Consider the following 25,610-nt stretch of genomic DNA (forward strand, 5'->3'; position numbering starts at 1 on the left):
GCGCTCTGGCGGGAACTCAGTTTATATCTGAACACAAAAGCGAAAGTACGAAGAAGTTGAGTGGTGAATACCTCTCGAGTAATTACGTGATACATTATTGTATTGAACAAGGAAGTTAGTGAAGTTAATCTACAAAAAATGCCAGCAGTAGGAATTGATCTTGGAACGACTTACTCCTGTGTGGGAGTTTACCAGCACGGGAATGTGGAGATCATCGCGAACGACCAGGGCAACCGGACCACACCATCCTACGTCGCGTTCACGGACACCGAGCGACTCATCGGCGACGCCGCGAAGAACCAAGTCGCGCTCAACCCCAACAACACGGTGTTCGACGCCAAGCGACTGATCGGACGCAAGTTCGACGACCCGAAGATACAGGCGGACATGAAGCACTGGCCGTTTAAAGTGATCAGCGACTGTGGCAAGCCAAAGATCCAGGTCGAGTTCAAAGGCGAGACGAAGAGGTTCGCGCCGGAGGAGATCAGCAGCATGGTGTTGACGAAGATGAAGGAGACGGCCGAGGCGTACTTGGGCACGACAGTGCGGGACGCCGTGATCACGGTCCCGGCTTACTTCAACGACTCGCAGCGCCAAGCCACCAAGGACGCGGGCGCCATCGCCGGCCTCAACGTGCTGCGGATCATCAACGAGCCCACCGCCGCCGCGCTCGCGTACGGCTTGGACAAGAACTTGAAGGGCGAGCGCAACGTGTTGATCTTCGATCTCGGCGGCGGCACTTTCGACGTGTCCATCCTAACCATCGACGAGGGCTCGCTGTTCGAGGTGAAGGCAACGGCCGGCGACACGCATCTCGGAGGCGAGGACTTCGACAATAGGCTAGTGAACCATCTCGCGGACGAGTTCAAGCGCAAGTACAAGAAGGATCTACGCGGCAACACCCGCGCGCTGCGCCGCCTGCGGACGGCCGCCGAGCGCGCCAAGCGCACCCTCTCGTCCAGCACCGAGGCGTCGATAGAGATCGACGCGCTGTACGAGGGCATCGACTACTACACGCGCATCTCCCGCGCGCGCTTCGAAGAGCTCAACTCCGATCTGTTCCGCGGCACGCTGGAGCCGGTCGAGAAGGCGCTGCGCGACGCTAAACTGGACAAGAGCCAGATCCACGACGTCGTGCTCGTCGGGGGCTCGACTCGCATACCGAAGATCCAGAGTCTTCTGCAGAACTTCTTCGGCGGCAAGCAGCTCAATCTCTCCATCAACCCCGACGAGGCGGTGGCGTACGGAGCGGCGGTGCAGGCGGCCATCCTCAGCGGATCCAACGACTCCAGGATCCAGGACGTATTGCTGGTCGATGTGTCGCCGTTGTCTCTGGGCATCGAGACGGCCGGCGGCGTCATGACTAAAATCATCGAACGCAACTCTAAGATCCCGACCAAGCAGTCTCAGACCTTCACGACGTACTCGGACAACCAGCCGGCGGTCACCATCCAGGTGTACGAGGGAGAGCGCGCCATGACGAAGGACAACAACTTGCTGGGCACGTTCGACCTGACCGGCATCCCGCCCGCGCCCAGGGGGGTGCCCAAGATCGACGTCACCTTCGACATCGACGCTAACGGCATCTTGAACGTGTCGGCCAAGGAGAACAGCACCGGACGGAGCAAGAACATCGTCATCAAGAACGACAGAGGCAGACTGTCGCAGGCGGACATCGACAGAATGCTCGCCGAGGCTGAGCGCTACAAGGATGAAGACGAGAAGCAGAGGAACAGGATGGCAGCGAGAAACCAACTTGAGGCCTATGTATTCGGCGTGAAGCAAGCCTTGGACGACGCGGGAGACAAGCTGAGCGAGCAGGACAAGAACACGGCTCGCAGCGAGTGCGAGGAGACGCTGAGATGGCTGGACAACAACTCTCTGGCCGAGGTGGAAGAGTATGAGCATAAGCTGAAGGAGGTGCAGAGAGTGTGCTCGCCGGTTATGACCAAGATGCACGGCGGCGGCGCGGGCAGCAACCAAGGAGGCATGCCCGGTGGTATGCCTGGAGGAATGCCTGGCGGCATGGGAGGAATGCCCGGCGGCATGGGAGGAATGGGAGGCATGCCCGGCGGCATGGGAGGAATGGGAGGCATGCCCGGTGGCATGGGAGGAATGCCAGGAGGCATGGGAGGAATGCCTGGATACCAAAGCAGAAATGATGGCCCAACAATTGAAGAAGTGGACTAAACCTCTGTAGATGTAATAGGATTTTCAAATTGATTGTGTAAATATTGTACAAAGACTGATTTATTTTAATTAATTTATGTTTAATAAATAAGTATGAGTTCCTCTTCAAATATTTAGTTTTATTTATTCAAAGTAGACTGGGCATGAGCATAAAGATGAACTATCTTGCTGGACTTGTACATGCGAAATACGAAAACTTAAATGAAATTGATTGAAGGAATACTTTAGGATTTTACATGCGCAAATATTTTTGCTCATGGCTGAATGTGAGTTCCTTTTAGATATGAGCGCCGCGCCGGCGCGCCGCCGCCGCCGACTAAATTTTCGCGCCGCCGCCGCCGGCGCTGCGCTATCGGCGTGGCATCGGCGTGACCTTGTTAGATAGTACTCCTTTCAGAATCAGAAATATATATTTTATTTAGTTTAGATCTTTAACAGCGCCAGTCTGAATAGCTTATAGACATTCAAAAGGTATTGTAAGTTGTAACTTATTGTATAATAAATAACTAAATAAATAAATAAATAATTATAGGTCCATATAATTAAAAAAAATTGATGGTAAATTCAAACTTTTCTGTTTGGTAACCGCGCTAGTACTGTTAGGGCAACGAAATGACTAATTTTGCCAGCTGGCTAGCTCATCCGTCATCATCTCGGCCATAAGACGTCCACTGCTGAACATAGGCCTCCCCCTTGGACCTCCATACGTACCGGTTGGAAGCGACCCGCATCCAGCGTCTTCCGGCGACATTAATACGGTCGTCTGTCCATCTTGTGGGTGGACGTCCTACGCTGCGCTTGCTAGTCCGTGGTCTCCACTCGAGCACTTTTCGACCCCATCGGCCATCTTCTCTGCGTGCTCATCCGTCATTCACCGCAAATTTAATCATTGCAAGCATGGATTGAATGTCTTTAAAAGGGGTTAATTTCAGATATTAAGTGTTTTCACGCCCAAAGGTCCGGCCGTTGGCTTCGCACGGAATCACGGAAGGGCCTCGGAAACGGAATCTGGTCTCATATAAGCTTGGCCATTGTTCAAATTTCAAGCTTTGCTTTCTCGCAGCCCAATCTTTGGCCTCGCATCGCTCGCATAGAAGTAAAACGCTATCTGAACCTCCAAGTTTTCGGCCCTGTTTGGAGCCTAACTTTCGGCCTCACTTTTAAAATAAATGCTTGGTCATTAGATCTTCTCCGATCTTAGCTTCACTGCAGCACGGCCTTTAACCTCGCACCAATGCACCTGCAGGAAAGCTCCAGGTCTTTAACACTATGGCCTCGGTCTTTATCGGCCTTCGGACTTGCTTACACTGGACCTATAGTTCAATTCCAAGCTCTGCTCTCTTGCAGCTTGGCCTTCGGCCTCGCACAGAGGCGCGCCGTAATCGGCGCTCCGGGCATTCGGCCGTCAGCCAAGCTCACACTTGGCATTACCTGCAGCTTCTGGCCTCGCATGGGAAGGCGTCGGAAACAGGTCTTCGGTGTTAGCTGGAGCTTGGCCCTGGACCTCACTTTTTGACATAAATCTGTTTTTTGGGTCGTAATTGGTTAATGACGGAGCTTGATTTTCCTCACTTCGTCTCTTTGGACTGTCGACCAGACGTTTCCCTGATACAGTCAATCCGCTACTTTTTACTAAGCACAAAAGATAAGGGCCTCGCAAAGATCTTCCGGCCAGGGCCTCGCCAAGATTAAGACCGCCTCTGATGCCGCGCGATACTGTTCATACTTTATAAAACTTTTTTCGTGCCTTTATTGAATAAATTTTGCTTGAAATTGAAAAATGCACTTATTTTATAACTTCCTTACAGCAAAAACATGTTAACGGGTAAAATTTTGGTTTGAATTCGTTTTTCATTAATCAAAGGTGTTTCAAGGCCACGCCGCCGATTCGCCGCCGCCGCCGACCGATTTTGACCGGCGCGCCGCCGCCGGCTAAATGCCTATCGGCGCTCATATCTAGTTCCTTTCAAAGGATATAGTTGAATATTCCACTGGATTAATTGAATTTACATTTTTCATTATATCGTTTGGAACGTACTTATGTATAAAGTTATATCTAAAATTTAGCTACATAGGTGTCATAGATCCATCTTTTCGCAGGATACTTTGCTATATTGCTGCTAAGAAACAAGATTTTTTTTTTATCAGAAACACTGAGAGAAAAATCATTACCAGGAATTAATAAACAGTTCTGTACTGGGGGAAAAAATGAAGTTTTAGTAGTAATCATGGAAGTTTCACTATTTCTGTAAAATTTATTTATTTCTACAAACAGCTCAGTATACTAAATCTAATTTCAGCAAACAGACTTTAGTAAATGGAGCATTAAACAAAGTTCAGTATTTGTTACAATCCATTTTTATTACTACTAAAATTCTCCGATTTTTATTAGTAAAGTTTGTGATTTTTGGAAAAAAGCATCTGTGATTTCAAGTTATGATTTTAGTAAATGTCTCACTTACATAGTTTTGTAATATCTAAAAAACGAGTTCGCGGGAATAACATTACCCCATTTAAAATAACAATTCAGTTGTTACTATAGCGACATTACAAAGTTTACTGGTATTTAGTACATAGACTTGTTGTGTTTATGTTCATTGTTGTACCAATCACTAAACGAGTTTTGTAATACCAACACAGCGAAACGAATGTTAGTGATTTTAGTAAAATTTACTACTTGCTACGTTCATTTGGTTAGAGTTAAGTATTGTGTCGGATGTCGGGCGGGCGTGTCTCGTGTCTTCTTTGTTTAAAACATACTTAAGTTAAATAATAAATTTAGGATATATTGTGGGCCATGGACATATTAACCCGCGACCTACTGTGTAGTTGGGGTCTACAGGAATATATTGTTCTGCAACTTCGAGCTAGCTGTTGTTATTCTAGTGATAATGACATCATAGGTAAATCTAAACTGTTTGCAATTCCAACCTCCATGGCACAGGTGCGCCGCGAAAACATGTTGCGCGCGTAATAACTACTAGTCTCTTTCTGACTGTATGAATAAGAAAGGAATGGGTAGAATATCTCGACAGGCTTTTATAGTGCCTCTTTAGTACAGAGATATACTACCAAATGCTTTTTTATTCATACAGACAGAAATAGAGACGGGTAGCTACCACGCGCGCGACATGCTCTCGCGGCGCCCGTTTGCTAGGGGCGGAGGAATTGCAAACAGTTTAGTTTTGCCTGTGACGTCATTATCTCTAGAATAACAACAGCTAGCTTAGAATCGCAGTACAGTTTAGTAAAACCTATGACGTCATCGTCTCCGATATTGCTAAAGCACGCTTAGAATTACAAAACGGTTAGTTTTCACCCATGACGTCATCACCTCCGATATTGCTAAAGCACCTCTCGGAATAACAAAACCAAATTTCTGAAATTACTCTACCATACTTCAAATTACAAATATAGAAGTTGTATTTCCTACTAAATGGAAATTGCAAAAGTCAATTTGTTCCTATTAGTTGACTCTCCTTGTCCCCGGATTAAGTTTTATTTTTGTAATTCTAAGTGTGTTTTTGTTAGTTTTTTGACTTTTTTGTCTCAGTGAAGGATCCTGAGAAAGGATAGATTTAATAACTAGAGATGCAACGGATAGTTGTTTGGCCGGATACCGGATACCGGATATTCGGCCTGACCATCGGCCGAATATCCGGTATCCGGCCGCCGAATATTCGGCCAGCGGAACTATACCTACATTTCGGATTTTCAGGTGCGTTTGCGTTTATTCTGCAGGTTTGACCTTTTCCTAGTGAACGTTCGCGCGGACACATTTCTAGGTTCGAATTGGAATGTTTAAATTGTTTAAAAATAATAGACAAGTACGATTATGACCGTGTCTGTTTCTTAAATCCAATTTGTTTACTCCAAAATCAAGCAATGTTACTATCCGGTATCCGGCCGCATAGTATAATAATGGCCGGATAGGCCGGATACATGATAGTAACCGAATATCCGGTGCATCTCTATTAATAACCCCATAACAGAACACGTTTTGTATACAGGGTTATAGCCAAGTCTCAATTTCAAAATCTAATTTTTAAGGGCTCATTTACATACCTACCTAAATTATTTAAGTTTTGATTGAGGTATCCTGGACACCTCAATGAAAACTTAAATAGTTTAGTTAGGTATGTATTACTTTTTTTATTGGCGTTTGTCGAATGTCAGCTTGGCTATAGCCCGTTATATGTGAGCTAATATCGGGTGAACATTTCGGCGTGGGTAGTGGAAAAATAGTTCATCTGATATTAGCTCTACATAGATACTACTTTACATTATAATTTCTACAGAACATATGGGAATTTTAATTTGTACCTACCGTTTACTTTTTTCGAAAATCCATCAACTTTTGGGTTATTTCTACTCAGAATCACGAGGACTATGGATTAAAAAGAAATAAAATGTGTCCCAAAAAAAATTACAGTTTTGTAACGCATTTTCACATACATTTTGTATGGATTGTTACAAAACTGACACCCAAAATTTGTATGAAAAACTGGGGACACTTTTTTTCTCTCTCTCATTTAATTCAATATTACTCGTGATTCTGTGTCTAAATAACCCAAAAGTTGAAAAAAAATTGTTGGTTTTAAAAAAAAAAGTTAATGTAGGTACCATTTATTCTGAAAACCCCCATACCTATGTTGTACGTACAATACGTACACGCTAAAGTTTCTCCTTAATCGGGTAAAAAATATATAAATTTTTGGCGTTTCAACTTTCCGATAACACAATTCCAGAAATTTCGAGTTTCTTCCTGACTACTACGGCTACTACTACGCAGCATCACCATGTAGGTAGATAGGGTATATGCCTGTCGCCTTCAGATATGTGGACAATAACATAAATCTATCCTTTGCTTGTTACAATCGATCTAGTGAGTACGCTATTCGCCACAAGATGGCGATGTAAACGCGCTATCTATTTTTAGCTCAAATTGTAATGTCATTTATTTTTTTCAGTTTTGGATAACGGTTATCATATTTTTAATCATAATGCAAACAATAATAATGACAAGCACCGTGAATTTTCTGATTTTAGATTACAATATTTTATTTTTGCTTTCGCGAAATTTCTGGAAGCTGCATTCATTCAATATCTCATTCGGTTGTCCGGTTCGACGCATAGCGCTGTCAACAAAGTCAATGTCAACATTAGGTCAACTGTACAAAACATTGACAATAACATTGAACAGGTTGGTGATACCACAGTAAAAGAGGAAATTGTCGGGAAAATTACGATAATGATGTACGAGTAAGTACCAAATATTAATGACATAAATTAAAATGTAGAATCAAATTAAACTAACTCAGAGGGCGTACCGCGAACCACGTTCGACGTGTTGCCTCTCTATCGCACTTGTAAATTCGTACGTTAGTGTGACAGGGAGGCAACACGTCGAACGTGCAACGATTTTGCAACGTCAACGTGAGGCAGTGACACCATAAACTTTAAAATTAAGTAGATGAAAATGTGACGTTTAATTCGACACTTTATCACATTAAAGTCACAAGTTAAGTTACAAAATTGTGATAGTAGCAAATTTAATCCATGCTGATTATTGTAAATGTAAAATGTATAATATTGGCAAATAAGCGCTTTTCCATCTAATTCGAAGCGCACACATTGGAAATGTACAATCATAATAACAGTTACACTTACAGTTTAGGAAATAAATACTAAATAAAAAAAAAAAAAACTTTCAACAGTTGAATATTTATTTATTATTTGTCTTTTAAACGCCCAATTTATACTCTTTTTGATTACGAGGTAATAATTTAAACGTTTTATATTTTTGATAAATGCATGCAAATTACAAAAATAAATCGTACAAATCCAGCATTTTTTTACCACCTGGTATCACTATTTTTACTCTTTCTCTTTCAGACACACGCGGAAATTATCATCTGTCTTGTTCTTCGACACCGAACAGTCGAGAACACCCGAGACCCGACATCGACCCCATTGGCCGCCGAACAACTGTCAAGAATTATCTAGAAAATGCTGGGCTGTGATTGGCCGTTAGCGGAGGGGTATATAAGCAGCCGCGCACTGGCGCGAACTCAGTATTTTACTAAACACGAAAGCGAAAGTACGAAGAAGTTGAGTGGTGAATACCTCTCGAGTTATTACGTGATACATTATTGTATTGTGCAAAGAAGTTATTAAAGACAATCTACGAAAAATGCCAGCAGTAGGAATCGATCTTGGAACGACTTACTCCTGTGTGGGAGTTTACCAGCACGGGAATGTTGAGATCATCGCGAACGACCAGGGCAACCGGACCACACCATCCTACGTCGCGTTCACGGACACCGAGCGACTCATCGGCGACGCCGCGAAGAACCAAGTCGCGCTCAACCCCAACAACACGGTGTTCGACGCCAAGCGACTGATCGGACGCAAGTTCGACGACCCGAAGATACAGGCGGACATGAAGCACTGGCCGTTTAAAGTGATCAGCGACTGTGGCAAGCCAAAGATCCAGGTCGAGTTCAAAGGCGAGACGAAGAGGTTCGCGCCGGAGGAGATCAGCAGCATGGTGTTGACGAAGATGAAGGAGACGGCCGAGGCGTATTTGGGCACGACAGTGCGGGACGCCGTGATCACGGTCCCGGCTTACTTCAACGACTCTCAGCGCCAAGCCACCAAGGACGCGGGCGCCATCGCCGGCCTCAACGTGCTGCGGATCATCAACGAGCCCACCGCCGCCGCGCTCGCGTACGGCTTGGACAAGAACTTGAAGGGCGAGCGCAACGTGTTGATCTTCGATCTCGGCGGCGGCACTTTCGACGTGTCCATCCTCACCATCGACGAGGGCTCGCTGTTCGAGGTGAAGGCGACGGCCGGCGACACGCATCTCGGAGGCGAGGACTTCGACAATAGGCTAGTGACCCATCTGGCGGACGAGTTCAAGCGCAAGTACAAGAAGGATCTGCGCGGCAACACCCGCGCGCTGCGCCGCCTGCGGACGGCCGCCGAGCGCGCCAAGCGCACCCTCTCGTCCAGCACCGAGGCGTCGATAGAGATCGACGCGCTGTACGAGGGCATCGACTACTACACGCGCATCTCCCGCGCGCGTTTCGAAGAGCTCAACTCCGATCTGTTCCGCGGCACGCTGGAGCCGGTCGAGAAGGCGCTGCGCGACGCTAAACTGGACAAGAGCCAAATCCACGACGTCGTGCTCGTCGGGGGCTCGACTCGTATACCGAAGATCCAGAGCCTTCTGCAGAACTTCTTCGGCGGCAAGCAGCTGAATCTCTCCATCAACCCCGACGAGGCGGTGGCGTACGGAGCGGCGGTGCAGGCGGCCATCCTCAGCGGATCCAATGACTCTAGGATCCAGGACGTGTTGCTGGTCGACGTGTCGCCGTTGTCTCTGGGCATCGAGACGGCCGGCGGCGTCATGACCAAAATCATCGAACGCAACTCTAAGATCCCGACCAAGCAGTCTCAGACCTTCACGACGTACTCGGACAACCAGCCGGCGGTCACCATCCAGGTGTACGAGGGCGAGCGCGCCATGACGAAAGACAACAACTTGCTGGGCACGTTCGACCTGACCGGCATCCCGCCCGCGCCCAGGGGGGTGCCCAAGATCGACGTCACCTTCGACATCGACGCTAACGGCATCTTGAACGTGTCGGCCAAGGAGAACAGCACCGGACGGAGCAAGAACATCGTCATCAAGAACGACAGAGGCAGACTGTCGCAGGCGGACATCGACAGAATGCTCGCCGAGGCCGAGCGCTACAAGGATGAAGACGATAAGCAGAGGAAGAGGGTATCAGCGAGAAACCAACTTGAGGCCTATGTATTCAGCGTGAAGCAAGCTTTGGACGACGCGGGAGACAAGCTGAGCGAGCAGGATAAGAACACGGCTCGCAGCGAGTGCGAGGAGACGCTGAGATGGCTGGACAACAACTCTCTGGCCGAGGTGGATGAGTACGAGCATAAGCTGAAGGAGGTGCAGAGAGTGTGCTCGCCGGTGATGACCAAGATGCACGGCGGCGGTGCGGGCGGTCATCAAGGAGGCATGCCTGGTGGTATGCCTGGAGGAATGCCTGGTGGCATGGGAGGAATGGGAGGCATGCCCGGCGGCATGGGAGGCATGCCCGGCGGCATGGGAGGCATGCCCGGCGGCATGGGAGGAATGCCCGGAGGAATGCCTGGCGGCATGCCTGGATACCAAGGCAGAAATGATGGCCCCACCATTGAAGAAGTGGATTAAGCCTTAAGTGGATGTAATAGGATTTTCAAATTAATAGTATTAGAAATGTACAAAGACTGATTAAATTATAAGTTTTATTAAAATAATAAATAAGAGGAACTCCTTAAATATTTTGTTTTATTTTTACTTAATAGTTAGATTTAAAAATTTACTTTTTTTTTCTACATTAGCTTATTAGGCTACGTTCACACGGCGACTATTCGATACGATATTTTCTCGCATACGGTTTTATCGTATACGGGACGTCTGTTCACACGGCGCAAGATCCATTCGGTTTTTTCTCGTATACGGTATTCCCGTATACGTGACAGCCGCTCACACGGCGTCTATTCGATCCAATTTACCTTCCGCCACACCACCAGTCGTTGAGTGCACGCCGACATGGTTCCCCGTATTCCAATTCTTTTATATTTGTATTTAAGGAGGAGGCATCGGCGCCCGAGAAGATATTGGGTCCATCCTTTATTAAAAACAGGTTGGCACCGACAAAGAAGATTCGAAGCGTTTTTTCAAGACATCAGAAATTATGAACGTGTGTTCTTTAATTATTTTCGTATGTCAATAGCCAGCTTTGAATATATATAAGCATATACATATAAGCTTTTAAATAACTCGATCGTAATCGGCAATCCGTCCTCCATCATGACCTTTGCAAACGACGTTTCAAACACAACTGCCGGCCTACTATACATATATTATTATACTCTTTGCTGCCGGCTGCCTGCCCCCTGCCCCCGCGCGCGTCTAGTATACGAAAAACCATTTGTCCGTGTGAACGACTCAACGTAAACGAAAGCGCCACTGAGTATCGCATTCGATGAAATCGTTTCGAGAATCTCGCATTCCCGGTGACAAGACCCTACGGTATACGGTAAAAAATATGTCTCGAATACGAGATTTTCTCGTATAGACGCCGTGTGAACGATTTTCAGAGTTGCCATACAAATTTTGCTGTCACTACGATATTCGATAAAATCTCGTACCGTGTATACGGGAAAAATGACGCCGCGTGAACGTAGCCAAAGTGTGACGGAACCTTTAAATTCAATCTTTTAGTTCATGATTGGTTCATGCATGACTTTAAGCCTAATGTTTCGAAAGCCTTTCTATCAATATTTCAAACAATGACCTTATATTTCAAACATGTTTTAAAACACAATCTAAAAATCTTATTTTTATTCAGAATCTGAATGCAGCGGGCCTACCGCGAACCACGTTCGACGTGGTGTCTCTCTGTCGCACTTGTAAATTCGTACGTAAGTGTGACAGGGAGGCAACACGTCGAACCTGGTTCGCGGTAGACCCTCAGAGCAGGGGCCGATTGCATAACAAACTACAACTAATATTACAAGCGGAACTCCTTTTCTAATTTCACTTATTAAATAAGGAGTTCCGCTTGTAATATTAGTTGTAGTTTGTTATGCAATCGGCCCCTGAGGGGCTACCGCGAAAACCGAAATTCGCAAATTGCGGGGATCTTACTCTTTTACTTCAATGAAGGCGTAATTAGAGTGACAGAGAAAAATGCCCGCAATTGACGATTTTCGGTATTGGCGGTAGCCCTACTGGATTCCAGTTTCCAGGTGGTTTCCTTTGTGAAAATTGAAGTTTCCCGCGATTAAACCCGTTTATTTATTAGGGTACGTTTAGATATCAGTTGTAGGTATTTTTTGTACATTTGTACTGATTTTTACCATCTTCTTAAAGTATAGTATTATGTTTAAAGATATGAATATGTAACATTCATAAATACAAAATAAAACGATTCAGATTCTCTCTGTAAATTGCACTTATATACCAAAAATCTCATCGTTCTGTGGCCTATTTTATAAAGCTACAAGTTACAATTTACAAGCGGAAGTCTCTTTCTAACCCTATGTGCTAGAACAAGACTTCCGCTTGTAAATTGTAACTTGTAGCTTTATAAAATAGGCCACTGGTGTCCGATGATATGTGGTTGTATTTGAGTGTTGCCTTTCAATAAAAAAAAAACGGAAAGCAACAATGTCTGTCTGACATTTTGTGAATTTTTGTGCTTTATCGCTAATTATATTATTTTATTCTTAGCTATTTAAGTCAAATTCATGTTACATATAATTCACCACGATGCCTTGAGGAGCCTTAGGGCCTCATGTTTTCTAGTGTGATAATATTAGAGTGCAGTGTAACACTATAAGTGAAGGTAAAAATGGATTCCGAAGGATCCAGTTCTGGTCTGCCGGGTTCAGACAACCAAGATTCCAATGAGCCCACTCCTCCAGGAACCGTTATAAGTTTTAAGGTAAGACTGAAAATTATCATTTACATTTAAATTATATAGTAACAATAGTATCTCCCTTTCAAATTAGGTTATTAGTAAATATAAATACCTAGGATACCTAGATACTCACAGGTACATTATAGTTTATATATATAGTACATGTGCATGGCTGAAAATAGTGCCTAGGGAGTGGTGCAGTATTGATTTATAATAGTGCTTCCATCTATATTGAAATGTCATTACATTGTAATAGAAAATATTCGTTTTATTGTAATGTGTAATGTTTAGTACATTTTAAAATAGTACTTGATGTATAATTTGTAGTATCCAAGAAATAAATTCAGTTTTAACATCTGCAATCTGTTGGTGTTTTCTGTTATGGGTAGAACTGTCATCATTAACTGGGTCATTTTTTGTTTTTTCTTAATAGGTATCTAAACTTTTGATTTAATATGGTTCTCATTTCAATGTAAATAAAACCACATATAGTCAGGGCCGGATTAAGCATGCCGGGGCCCCTAGGCAGTGCGAGGCTCGGGGCCCCCTACAGTCAATTCTGCACACAGCATTTTCAGTACAGGGAAATAAGTTTGCGTTTTTAATTTCAATCTTCAGGCGTCGGCCGAGCCGATCCAAATCGAAAGATGTCTTTTTCGCTCGTATTGCGTGGACATAAAGCTTTATTCTATTGGTTTTTGCGGATTCCGCGTCGCGTCAAGTGTGGGGAGAGCCCTTTCGGCTTAAGGCCAATTCCCAGTGGAATACCAAAGATCAGAGCTTCAGCGTCACTTGCCTATCTACCTCTAATGGCAAATTTTAAGCGAGGCTAAAGGCTAAGCTCAACTGGTGCCGCAAAGTAGATTTTCTCAATAGTTCATATTTTGCGAGACTGAACAGCGATTGTCCGACCATAAGACCAAAAGCCGAGCCACATGATTAGAGTAGCACCAAACAAAGTCTGCAGCGGATTTGATAGCCCACGCAGAGTAAGTGTTATGTATACGTCATAATTTCATAGAAGTTTGACGTTTAAAATGACACTTGCACTGCGTGGGCTATCAAAATCGCTGCAGACTTTTTACGGTCTGACTATAGAATCAACCTAATAATACAGAATTCCCATATGTTAAAATTACTTAAATTAAGTACTAGAGTTAGACCAAGATAAGCCTGCAACAATTTTGATAGCACTCGCAAAACGTCAAAACTTCTATGAAATTATGACGTATAACTAAAACACTTGCACTGCGTATGCTATTAAAATCATTGCAGACTTATCTTGGTCTAATTCTATTAATTCACCAGTGAAGCTAACATGTAGATACAGGGTCAATTAAAGAAGCAAATTTAATCGCGAGCGCAGCGAGCGCGAAATTTTTTGTTAACAATATCGCAAATTGTGAAAGCGTGTTAAAAGGCCGGGTACCGATTTTCACCTGGGCCTAAAAGTCCGAACTTCCCCAGTGAGGCGAGCTTTCATGCGAAGTCAAAGCCGTGTTTCATCAGGCTTCAGGATAAATAGTTGAGTACAGACACGAACCAATGTCCATTGTATTAAAAAGCGACACCAGGCCGAGCTTTGCGCAGCGAGGCCAAAGGCTAAAGGTAGACTTCCGAGCAAAGCGGCTCCGGCGACACTAACGCAGCGACACTGACGCGGCGACAGAGCGATAGTATTATGCAGTATGGAAATGTATGAACTTACTTCCGAGCGCAGCGTCACTATCGCAGCGACAGTGGCGCGGCGTCAGTATCGCTCAGCGATAGCGGCCGTGCTACGTCTGCGCAAGCACTGTCGCGCAGTCGCTGCGATCGCACGTGGTTTTGAGCTTATGTCAATAATTAGAATATCTAAAAAATGAATATTAAAGCTCCTGAATTTGTCATCGTTCTCGTTTAAATGCTTTTTTTTTTTCAAGATGTTATAAGTGCCTTTACCCTATTCTACTTTTGAAAATTGAGTTGGGTAAGCTTCGCTCCACAGTAAAAGTAACGAAGCAAAAGATCGTCATCCTCCTCTTCTTCTAATAATATTTTCATAATTAATCGGTTCATCACGTCTGCACCGTAAGGAATAACAACTGCGACTGTCGCCGGAGTCGCGCCGCTCGGAAGCGAATCTGCGTCAGTTAACGTTGCGACACTGACGCAGCGACTCTGACGCTGCGGCTGTTGCGTTCCTATGAGCATTCCTATGAAAAACTGGGGACACTTACATCTTCTTTCTTTTTCTTTGTTTTAATCAATACCTAGTCCTCGTGATTCTGAGTCGAAATAACCCAAAAGTTCGAAAAAAACTGAACCATATTTCCTGAAAACCCCTATTATTACAACTTTACAACAGGTACGCAGAATACGCCCCGTAAACTGTAACGTATTGCTTCAATTTTATTACAGTATTTCATTAATTTAAAGAATTGATCGAAAAAAAACAATAACAAAGCATACTCATTATTATAAGAATAAAAAAATTACTCATGAATTTTGACCCTATGGAACAAAATTTTATTTGTTGTGCGCTGAGCCGCCGGGGCCCCCTAGCCGAGGCGGGGCCCCTAGGCAGTTGCCTACTTTGACTTAGGGTTAATCCGGCCCTGCATATAGTGTGTTTTAAGGAGTTTGCCTATTACAAAAAGAGTAGTTAACAAAAAAAATATGATTGCAGGTGGTAGGCAGTGTTCATTTGTTATTCTATTATAATGTAACTACAACAATGATGGACTACTACAATATCTTCAAAATAGACTTTAAATGGAAGGAAAAAAAAGACTAATTGAAGAAGAAAATTTTTCGGTGAAGGAAAACATTGTGAGGAAACCTGCATACATCTGTGAAGAAATTCAAAGGTGTATGTGAAGTCCCCAACCCACATTGGGCCAGCGTGGGGACTATAGCCTAAACCCTCTCGTGCTTGAGAGGAGGCCTGTGCCCAGTAGTGGGACGTATATAGGCTAATAAATTATTATTATTATTTTTTTAATTGAAGTCAATCCTTGATATTACAGAGTACTCCGCCCACTCTGCCTCGCAAACTGCTCCCCTCATCCAAAGGAGTGGAGAATGCGAAGAAACGTCTCCGAGCATTTTCTATCCAGAAGAAGACACCAATCACAGCCGTCCCGCTGGCCAAGCCTGCAAGTTCAGCTGCGGGGACAGGTATGTACAGTAAGAGATAACAGACCCCCCCTGCATAGAAACTTGTTTGCGTGGGAAGAGGGTGGAGGGGGGAGAGGGACAATTAACTCTGCGGTTGACTGTATTTTGATAGCACGTAATTGTGGTCTACTGCAGTCTATTTGGAACTTTTACATATAAAACGCTCACGCCGCGCTCACGCCCCGCCCGGAAAACGCGCCTGTGTGACGGAACCTTAAGATAACCATGGTCCAATTATACAGTTTACAGCTTAATCTTACTATCACTATAGTTAAAGTAGATTATACAACAAGGGCACACGCAAAATAGGCGCAAGACGTCGAGTTGCGGAAAATCGCCCGAACTACAATACAATACAACAAGGGCATAAATTTTATTTGAGGCTATTGCTTTTCACTTTGATTGCGAGGAAAATATACAGAAATATAAAAAAAATTAGCAACTTTATGCCGCTTAGGCGCAACTTAAATATCAACTTTACAAGCACGAGAAGTGAAAAGAACTTTAATAATGAGAATCTATCATGCAAGGCTAATGTATAAAAACGAGCCTTTTATTTCTGGTTTAAAAAGTTTTTCTTAATAAATAATGAAATTGAGATATTTAGTTATATATTATAAGTAACTAAACTAATCTAGTTTCACACGAACCCTTTCTGAGGTAAGGCTTCTATAAGCTCTGTATCTTTAGGTATTTAAATAAAAGTAAACAAATTCTACCCTCAAATGGCTCCTTAAGCTAGTTGAGGGTAGATGAAAACATTACATGATCAAATAATGTAGGTTAAAGTCAGGTCATTCAGTGACTGATCCAGGCGGTTTGGTATTTGGTTGGTTAACCGATAAATAACTCTTTTTAACTACCCGAAAATGTACAAATTGTTTGTTTACTATTATTTAAATACCTAAAGATACAGAGTATAGATCTTGCTATTTCTTTCTGTAGGGTCTCTATTGTTTCCCATAAAGTTTTAAGTAATAATGTATTAATTGTCCACATTTTCGTTATTCATAATTTAATTTTTCTCAGAAACGCGTAACTTTTCAGTATTGCCATAAAACAAACCTAACCTATCTATAGCATAACGCTACGAAAATCCTGAAAAATTAACGGTTTCAGAATTATGACTAATGATAATCCGACAGTCATTACATTATGACTTTCAATAATTATGTCAAACAAAGAAACCCCGTTTCTGTCTTGTGCCCTCCATAGCCAGTTTGGCCCCGCTGTATTGACAATTTCATATTTATATATTAAGGTATAATGAAGTTATTTCAGGCACCACAGTGTTGATCGGTAAGCTGTCGAGTGTGAAGCCCGTGCCCCCCAAGGTCGTTGAAGATGAGGCCAAGAAGTTGCCGAAGCCCCCTAAACCTGGAGCTAACAGAAAGAATTTTCAGGGTGTGTAATCTATAGAATAGAATTGAATAGAATAATATTTATTTGAAAAGAATCTTGTTAACAAATATCAATATCCTGTGGCCCCACACTAGGCTATGCCTGTGACGTGGCAGCCGGATTCGCAATTCGTAGGCTAAGGTTAAGAAAAACCTATCTAATAGGTGATGTAATAGTTAAGGAAATTATGAAATTGAAAGGAAGAAAAAAGGAATAAAAAGGGTGTGTGTGTGTATTTGTGTAATGTTGAAAAAGCTTACAGTCTTCTACATAGTAACCCCCTTATTCATAAACGCGCCACAAGCCTCAATTAGCTAATAATCGTTTGTCTTTATCTGTCATTTTGACTTATGTATTTGTAAGAAAGGGATAAAACATAATTTAACTAAATGGGGGTAAGCCGTTACCCTTTAGCTTCTGTCTAATGGTTGTGGCGTTATTCATAAAGTAGTTTAGTAGCTTAAGTTTATCAAGCCCTTGATAATCGTTTGCCCTTATCTGTCATTTTGACATTTGTATCTGTTAGAAAGGGACAAAATTTGAAAAAGGTTTGCTAAGTTTTGGGAATATGGGCTGTGCTACACGTCGAGTGTGTGATGCATACACAGAAATATATGATAACAAGTCTATGCACCACATAGCCTGTGTGATCAAGCCTTTATCAGTGTTTTTAAAACTAGGTCCCTCTTTAGAGCTTCCCACTGACGTCCAGTTTTTTTGCAGGATCCCTTTTTCTGTAGTATGCATGCAGGATCCCGCAGCTATGACTCGGGAACAAATATTTGTGCTCATCACACATATAAATGCCCGTACCGGGATTCGAACCCAGGACCATCGGCTTCACAGGCAGGGTCACTACCCACTAGGCCACAGCGGTCGCCAATCGTTATTTTAAAGAACCATTTTTTCAACAGACTCCTACACGGAGTTGCAGAAACGCACGCTCGCCGAGATCGAAGACATGAAGCGTAAGATGGAGCTAGTGGACCTGGGGATCCCGCTGGGGCTGATCTGCCCTAGCTCCACCAACGAGCAGGCCATGCCCACTAAAGCCATGCCACCGATCAAGACCTTCCTTGGTAAGTTAGTTGTAAGCGGCTAAGTGTCTTAAAATAACCTGAAGGCCGGAGACTAACTTACATTGTGTGATAACTCACATACGTATCTTTACATTGCTGATTGATGGATTAGTTGAATTAATTAACTTGCATGCGAGTTATCGCACCATCTATGTATACCTTTATTAATTATTATATTTCGATTTTCTGCTCTTAGATCTTTTGCATTTTCGTCTGTAACATCAACTTAAGGCGAGAGCACACCGGCTGCGTGTATAGTCTGTCGATTTGTAGCAGGCCCCGACGGCTAATCCTTTGTCTATTGTTAAGTCAAACCGCACGTGCTACTTACCTGCAAAAATGGGTCTTAATTATTCTAATTGGCACCAGAGCGCGGGCTAGTCCAACGCTCAAAAAACCTACACTCCGATAACGCGCCTTTGTTACGCATCTCGATGACACATTTTAGACTGGTTCTGTAGCGTTCGACTCGCCGGCACTCGGTAACCGTAGTACTGAGGACCGGCGAGGCAAAGGCACCACACACAGCCTAGCAAAATATTTTTCCATTAGTTCATTTTGAATCTTATTGCAATTTCCATAGGGGTTGTAATTCAATAACCGGTTAAAGTGAACGAACGATTTTTTTACGAACGAACGACAAAGGATTAGCCGTCGGAGCCTGCTACAAATCGCCAGACTATACGTAGACGTGCACGTGCACCATAATTATACTATTATTGCTTGCAAATTTGGCTATTGCACATTGATTACCTACACTGAATTCTATAATTTATATTTACAGCATTATGTTTGATTATTTGCTGGAGATAAAGGAAAAGCATATTTTCACCTAAGTATTAATATTTTATTTTCATAATATGTAGCTAGGTAACTAGATGTCAGTTATTATAATTGTATAATATAATGCTTTTCTTTTGCCTCTGTTTAATGGTTTCTTCGGTTCATGTTTTTATATTTATGCACTGTTTAATCTCATGTTTTGCACTTATGTTTTAACAATTTATTTTTTGGTGTGCATTATAGTGAATCCCTGTATTTCCCGCGAATGTTAATACTGCCCTCATTCCTTTTTTTTTTAACGAGAATAGTTTAGTTGACGGATACGAGTTAAAAAAACAACAATATTTTTTGAATAAGTCAATATAGTCGAGCTCCGAGGATTTTGTAGGGGAGCTCCGCTCTCCACACCCCCGTATACCCTTCGAGCAACACCGGCTTCCGACACGTCGGAAGGGAGGAGCCCAAGCGATTTCTTACCGTACAAATCGTTCTGCCATTTTTTGCCGGAGGAAACGTGCTCACAGTCGCACTTCTCACTCACTACATACAAAATCCAATCTGTAATGACGACACGAATACATAGAAAATGACACACGTCAAAGTCAAATCTTGCACACCTCGATCTCTTGGTGTACGGATCACGCACCACGCTAGTTGTGTGCATGCCCCTGGGCATGCACGGGGAAAAAGTGCGAATGCCGATTCCCTTCCCGGTGTTGCTCAAAGCCCGTACCCTACTCTTGCACCGTGCAGAGTTGAAGACACACCCTCCCGTTTCTGTGGTAAGAAACATTCGGTGCTCGTGCACAGCTTAAATTTAGATAACAGTCAACTATCTTATTCTCACCGGCGCCGGCTCTTGAGACTTGAGATATGACGGTTGAATTACAATAGGAGATATTACGCGTTACTCTGCGTAGGGGGCGCCACTACCACAATCAGTCACAATCTAAGAGTCTGCCGCAAACGAGAGAGTCGAAATTTTGTTATCTAACCTCTATCACTCTTGCATATTCTAGCGATAAAGAGGCAGATTAGCTGAGTTTCGAATTTCGCGTTTCCCGATAGGCCCTTTGTAAACAAACCGCCTCGATGTATTAATTTCTTCTTCTTCTACTTCTTCCTCGCGTTATCCCGGCATTTTGCCACGGCTCTTGGGAGCCTGGGGTCCGCTTGACAACTAATCCCAAGAATTGACGTAGGCACTAGGTTTTACGAAAGCGACTGCCATCTGACCTTCCAACCCAGAGGGGAAACTAGGCCTTGTTGGGATTAGTCCGGTTTCCTCACGATGTTTTCCTTCACCGAAAAGCGACTGGTAAATATCAAATGATATTTCGTACATAAGTTCCGAAAAACTCATTGGTACGAGCCGGGGTTTGAACCCGCGACCTCCGGATTGCAAGTCGAATGCTCTTACCGCTAGGCCACCAACGCTTCTCGCTTTGATTTATTATTGTCATATTTTATTGTCTGTGAAAACTTGTCAATAAACAGTTTTAAGTTGCTGCACTTTGGCGGCAGAACATTGCAGTAATAGACACCTATTGAATTGAAGCCGTAGTGGTTATCTATCTCATTTATCCAGACTAATTCGGAGGTCCGCAAGTCTGTGCTTCGTTTTAATACTATTATTCTAGTAGTGGTCCTAGTTAAACTGTATAATTTGGGAAATGAAAACAGAGCGTAAGATGGGAATATAAAGTGAGTCCAAACTTGAGCAACCTTTAACATCCCGGAGTCGGCGCCAGAATGCCTCGCTGTGTTATTCTAACCCTCTCCCTTGCACCTGTATAACCGTCCCCCTCACGCATGCTTCAGCCCGCAGGCTCCGAGTCGCGCCGGCGCCGTGCCCGCGCCGCCGTGCTATGGGCCTATGGGGTACCTTGTCTACTTTTATTTAATGGGTGTATCTTCTTTTTCTTATTTCTCGTCGATCGTTTCATGCTTAGACACGTTTTAGTAGAACGTTTCTTCTTACAAAATCTGCTTGTCTCTTATCTGACTGACTGGAAATAATAACAAGAAAAAGTCGAGCCACCCTTCTGCTTGCTTGTGCATGTCGATGGTAGCTATAAGTTTATATTAAGATTAGTTAGTAGTTATTTTATTAGTAAAATAAAGAGAATTATAAGACACTAAAGAAATACCCATACAACAAAATTGTGTGATTATTGGTAGATTTTTTAATTCAAAAGTAAAATTGCTCTCAAGTAGTTAGTACTGAATACTCCTAAAATAGTGTTTACATTAGTAAAGTAAAATTTCAGATGCGAGTAAAGTCGACGAGATAATCAGAGACGCAAAGAAAGCGAGGGCCGAAGGTAAACAGTTCAAATTCGACTACCAGAAGATTCTGCCTGACTACGATAACCCCTTCCAACGTAAAGTAAAAGATGACGGCGAGAAGGAAAAAGAAGATGCTGCAGAAAAAGAACAGACACACAAGTCCCCTCGCCCTCCAAAACTTAGTAGAATATCTGTCAGCAGAAGTAGGGACAGTAAGAGGAAAAGTGACAGATACGAGAGTTCCAGGAGACATTCTGACAGATACGATAGACCTAGAAAAAACGATAGGGATAGGCATAAAGAGAAACATACTGATAAGAGTAAAGAAAGGGATTCTAAGAGAGAAACTAAAGATCCAGCGAAAGGCGGAGGTTCAGAGAATGTAGTCGAACAAGACCCTAAAGAGACAGACGTTAATCTCAGTGATTACTTGGTGTGTGACAGTTGGTCGTTGGACAACGATGACAAAACCGCAAGCCCCCATGTTGACGACAAATCTAAAGCTACTCCTACAAAAGAAAATAAATCTAAAGAGGTTGACAAAACTACAAAAGATTTCGTTAAAAAGAAAGAGGATCTGGAGAAAGAAGCAATTTTAAAAGCAGTCGACAGCCCAAGTCTGAAAAAGATAGAGAAACTACAACCTGTTAACGATTCCTTTGAATTTGAAATAGACCCTAATGAAGACGAAATATTGTTTGATGAGGATTCTAAAACAGATGACTTTGCTGAAGTTAAACCTAAGAAAAGCTTCGATTACAACCAAGATACGAACATGTCTGACAGTTTAGCTGATGACAATTTCCTAGAATCGGTTATAAATGAAATTAAACAAGAAAATATAAGTGATGATGAAAGTCAAGATAAAGGTTTAGTTGAATACGATTCTCCTGTAGTTGACTTTAAATGTCAAGGCACGCCTGAACTAGATGATGATAGCAGGCAACGTTTAAGTCGAACAAGTGACTATAGCGACAGCTACAGATCTACTGACAGCGGCTGTAAGAGTACTGAAAGTGGATACAGAAGTACAGAGAGTGGATACACCTCTAAAAGTGACAGGCAGAAAAGTTCAGAAAAGAAGAGTAAAGGTAGAAAAGATAGAGAGAAGATAGCGGAGGAAAAGGAGTTTTTGTCGGTGGAGAAAGAAGATGAGACTTTGGAGAAGAAGGTGTCGAGGTCTACGATGGTGTCGCTGGAGATGTGGGACTTTGTGCTCAAGATATGCCAACCGCTGCTGTTTCGACATGATAAGACCAAGTGTTACAAGTAAGTGCCGTTCATTTTATAGCATAGACTTCTTATCTTATACCTTTAAACGAGCAATTCTTGTATACATATATATATCGTATATATTTCGGTATATATATATTTCGGGGATCTCGGAAACGGTTCTAATGATTTCGATGAAGTTTGCTATATGGGGGTTTTCAGGGGCGAAGAATCGATCTAGTTAGGTCTTCTCTTTGGGAAAACGCGCATTTTTGAGTTTTTAATATGTTTTTTGTCTCCCAGATATTAAGTAGGTACTAATACGCGTAAAGTAGGTGACAAGTGTCTAAGAATCTTTTGTTGTATTTATATTCCGTCGAACGCGCATAATCCACCTTTTATTGCTTCGCGTGCTGCGAAGGAAAAATACTCCTGTAGTGTTTTAAGACGCGGACACAATACAACTCGACACGTCAGACCGATGTGAATTCGGCTTTAATCGGTCCGTCTTATCCATGTATGGCCGCGCGTTTCGCCTTCAGTGTTTCCATCCACAACTTTTCTAATAGATACCCCTTTGTTTTCCAGACAAACCCGCGTGCAGCCCAGCGTGTGGTGGGCGACGCGACCGACAGCGTGCAACTGCGTGCGCGGGCGCGGCATCGTGCTGACCGAGCTGCGCGCGCAGCGCATGGCGCTCGTGGACCGCGTGTACTCCACCGACCAGTGAGTGTACCCCGTGTGTACGTTACTGTACAGTGTACAGACAGATGGATAGCATACCGCATGCGCATGGTGGGATCGAAATGGCTGACGGACGGTGCGACTGATCTAGAGGTATTTGCTACTCGGTGCAGAGCGGCCCCCCTTACACTAGTCTCTTTATAGATATACTGAATAACAGGTTAGTTAAGCTTAGAATAAATTTAAAAGTGGAAAAATTACTGTCTTGGGTGAGACTTGAACTCACGGGCTCTAGTTCAAGTCTTAACAAGACAGTAATTTTTCACTTTTAAATTTATTCTAAGGTTAACAGCATCGTTCGCAGACGTTTCTGCTTGTTAAAAATTAAAACAGGTTAATTATCTTAGCTTTTATTATTTTTCATCACACTCGCTGAGTAAATGTGGAATTGCACGCAGGTTTAGCGGGAGTTATAGAAAAAGCGTTTTCCCTAGGGAGTTATGAAGTTTCTAGTGCCATAATTAACAGTTTTTTGTCTTTATACTTAATTTTTGTATCGAATTTAACTTACGCCCCATGTTGCACAATGTACTATTAATTAAAAAGGGACTTTATTGCGTATATATGACGGCGGCCGATCGTAAAGTTCCTGTGTTAAGTTTTGACGGTAGTCACATTAACTCATTCAGTGCCGAAAACCGGACTATCGGGTATTTTAAAATTTCGTTCCCAGGTCGGACGAACCGATAGTCGGGATCGTGGTACTACTGCTTTATATGACGAAGTTTGTTGTGGCCTGGCGCGGATGTCTTGTTTGGCTGGATGGCAATGAATGTGTTAAAACAATAGATAGGTAGGATATGTTCGTTAGGTTGCTTCAGATTAAGGGTAAATTGTCCAGAAATAGGAGTCCCGCGTGCACGTCAGGGAACGGGAGAACGACACGATTTACGATATGGCTAGGAATAGGGTATTTTCCTACTAGTCAAATCAGTTACTTTTTTAGGACTGTCAAAACGATTTGCTAATATGGAATTTATATGAAACATTACATCGTGACGTCACGGTCAACTCACCTACTTTTTATATTTCTATCCGATTTATTAAATAGAACTTGTGTTTAAAAATAACTCCTATCTGTGTTTTTTTAATAATTATCTGGTGCTTTATGTCATGCATGGTGTAAAATAATTTATTTTAAATACAGTATAATACCCTATTTCATGATCTGCCTGATTTTACGATCGACCGCCGACATATAGACGAAGATAGACTGGCTTAACAGCGAGTTCCAGCCTCGTGCCACCCAATGTACATTAGGATGTATACTCAGTGTTGATGGAATGTCAACCTTAATTTAAAACAAAGTTACCTAGCATTTCATTTTTCTCGTGTAAATTTCGAACAAATGAAATTCAACCCAATTGAAAATACAACAAGATTCTAACTTCCTTGGCAATAATTTTGTATGGTGGGCGGCACGAGGTTAGACAGGATGATTCGTTTTGTTTTCATGTGCTATGCTTTAGAATCCCGTTTTTTGTTTTAATTAATTAACATGTAAGTATATTAAAGTAAAAATATAAAAAAAAAAAAGATTTTAACTGAATTACTTAAATTGCTCGAGTGTCTTACCATGCAATGGGAAATCCTACATAGCGTTTATATTTTTTTATTTCAGTACAATACGGTAAGGCGCTGCACAAGCGTGCGAATAATTGCATCAGGCAGGCCATCTTATTTCATATAACAGGGTACTAACAAAAGATTAAAATTTGGTAAGCTTTAAATTTCTTTTTTTTTTATCAAAAATGTGTAAGCCGTCCAACTGATTTAAGTTTTAACGAAATGGTATTCAACATGTTTGTGCCAAAATTAAAATATAGTAGCAGTGTTGGTTTGTATTTTTAATATTTAATGATTTTGTTTTATTTTTATTTTATTTTATTTTATTCATTTTAGGGATAACAAACAGCTATACAATACAGTGTTACATTTAGTAGTAGAATTAAAATTAACTTAATGCATAACCAACGACATTATCCACGGATTACAACAAAATTATGCAATGGTTGGCACAAAAAAGGGAAACTGATAATTATTTGATGTACATTGTAGGTACCTACTTATTTAAACAGGTCAAAATGATGTGCTAAGTTAGTGACGTCATGCCTTATAAATATAACAAATATGTAATGAAAAAGTTTGCTTAGATCAGATGCAGATACAAAGCTTTAACTTAAACTAAATTAAACTTAAACTAAATTAACTAAACCTAAATTTCACTTAGGAGTTTTAAAGGAATCTAAGATAGCAT

At 42.5% G+C, this 25,610-nt stretch overlaps 2 protein-coding genes across 5 annotated transcripts in view; both read left to right on the plus strand.

Annotated features, from left to right (window-relative positions):
• On the plus strand, positions 1-10,444 carry LOC134801461 (heat shock protein 68-like). 4 transcript variants are annotated; one of them, XM_063774057.1, is made up of 2 exons: positions 1-1,999; positions 10,287-10,444. In XM_063774057.1, the coding sequence occupies exons 1-2, from the start codon at positions 139-141 to the stop codon at positions 10,427-10,429; spliced, it is 2,004 nt and encodes a 667-aa protein (XP_063630127.1). In that variant the 5' UTR covers positions 1-138; the 3' UTR covers positions 10,430-10,444. The 4 variants fall into 4 exon arrangements, with proteins under 4 accessions (XP_063630127.1, XP_063630125.1, XP_063630124.1 ...); XM_063774055.1 differs by lacking the exon at positions 10,287-10,444 and adding an exon at positions 2,084-2,228; XM_063774056.1 differs by lacking the exon at positions 1-1,999 and adding an exon at positions 8,121-10,265 and having other exon boundaries at positions 10,350-10,444.
• A 1,996-nt stretch (positions 10,445-12,440) lies between these two features.
• LOC134801657 (microtubule-associated protein futsch-like) overlaps positions 12,441-25,610 on the plus strand; it is a 50,301-nt gene continuing 37,131 nt past the window's right edge. The window contains exons 1-6 of the mRNA XM_063774276.1: positions 12,441-12,710; positions 15,695-15,845; positions 17,127-17,249; positions 18,161-18,325; positions 21,379-22,666; positions 23,198-23,335. Of these exons, the coding sequence (XP_063630346.1) occupies positions 12,618-12,710; positions 15,695-15,845; positions 17,127-17,249; positions 18,161-18,325; positions 21,379-22,666; positions 23,198-23,335 (1,958 nt within the window). The 5' untranslated portion in view covers positions 12,441-12,617. The remainder of the gene's footprint in view (positions 12,711-15,694; positions 15,846-17,126; positions 17,250-18,160; positions 18,326-21,378; positions 22,667-23,197; positions 23,336-25,610) is intronic.

The sequence above is a fragment of the Cydia splendana genome, chromosome 22 (assembly GCF_910591565.1).
Source record: "Cydia splendana chromosome 22, ilCydSple1.2, whole genome shotgun sequence".
NCBI lineage: Eukaryota > Metazoa > Arthropoda > Insecta > Lepidoptera > Tortricidae > Cydia > Cydia splendana.

Bases quoted from the DNA above. Each gene is read 5' to 3' on its own strand.
- LOC134801461 (XM_063774054.1), top strand. From the start codon at position 8,384: ATGCCAGCAGTAGGAATCGATCTTGGAACGACTTACTCCTGTGTGGGA.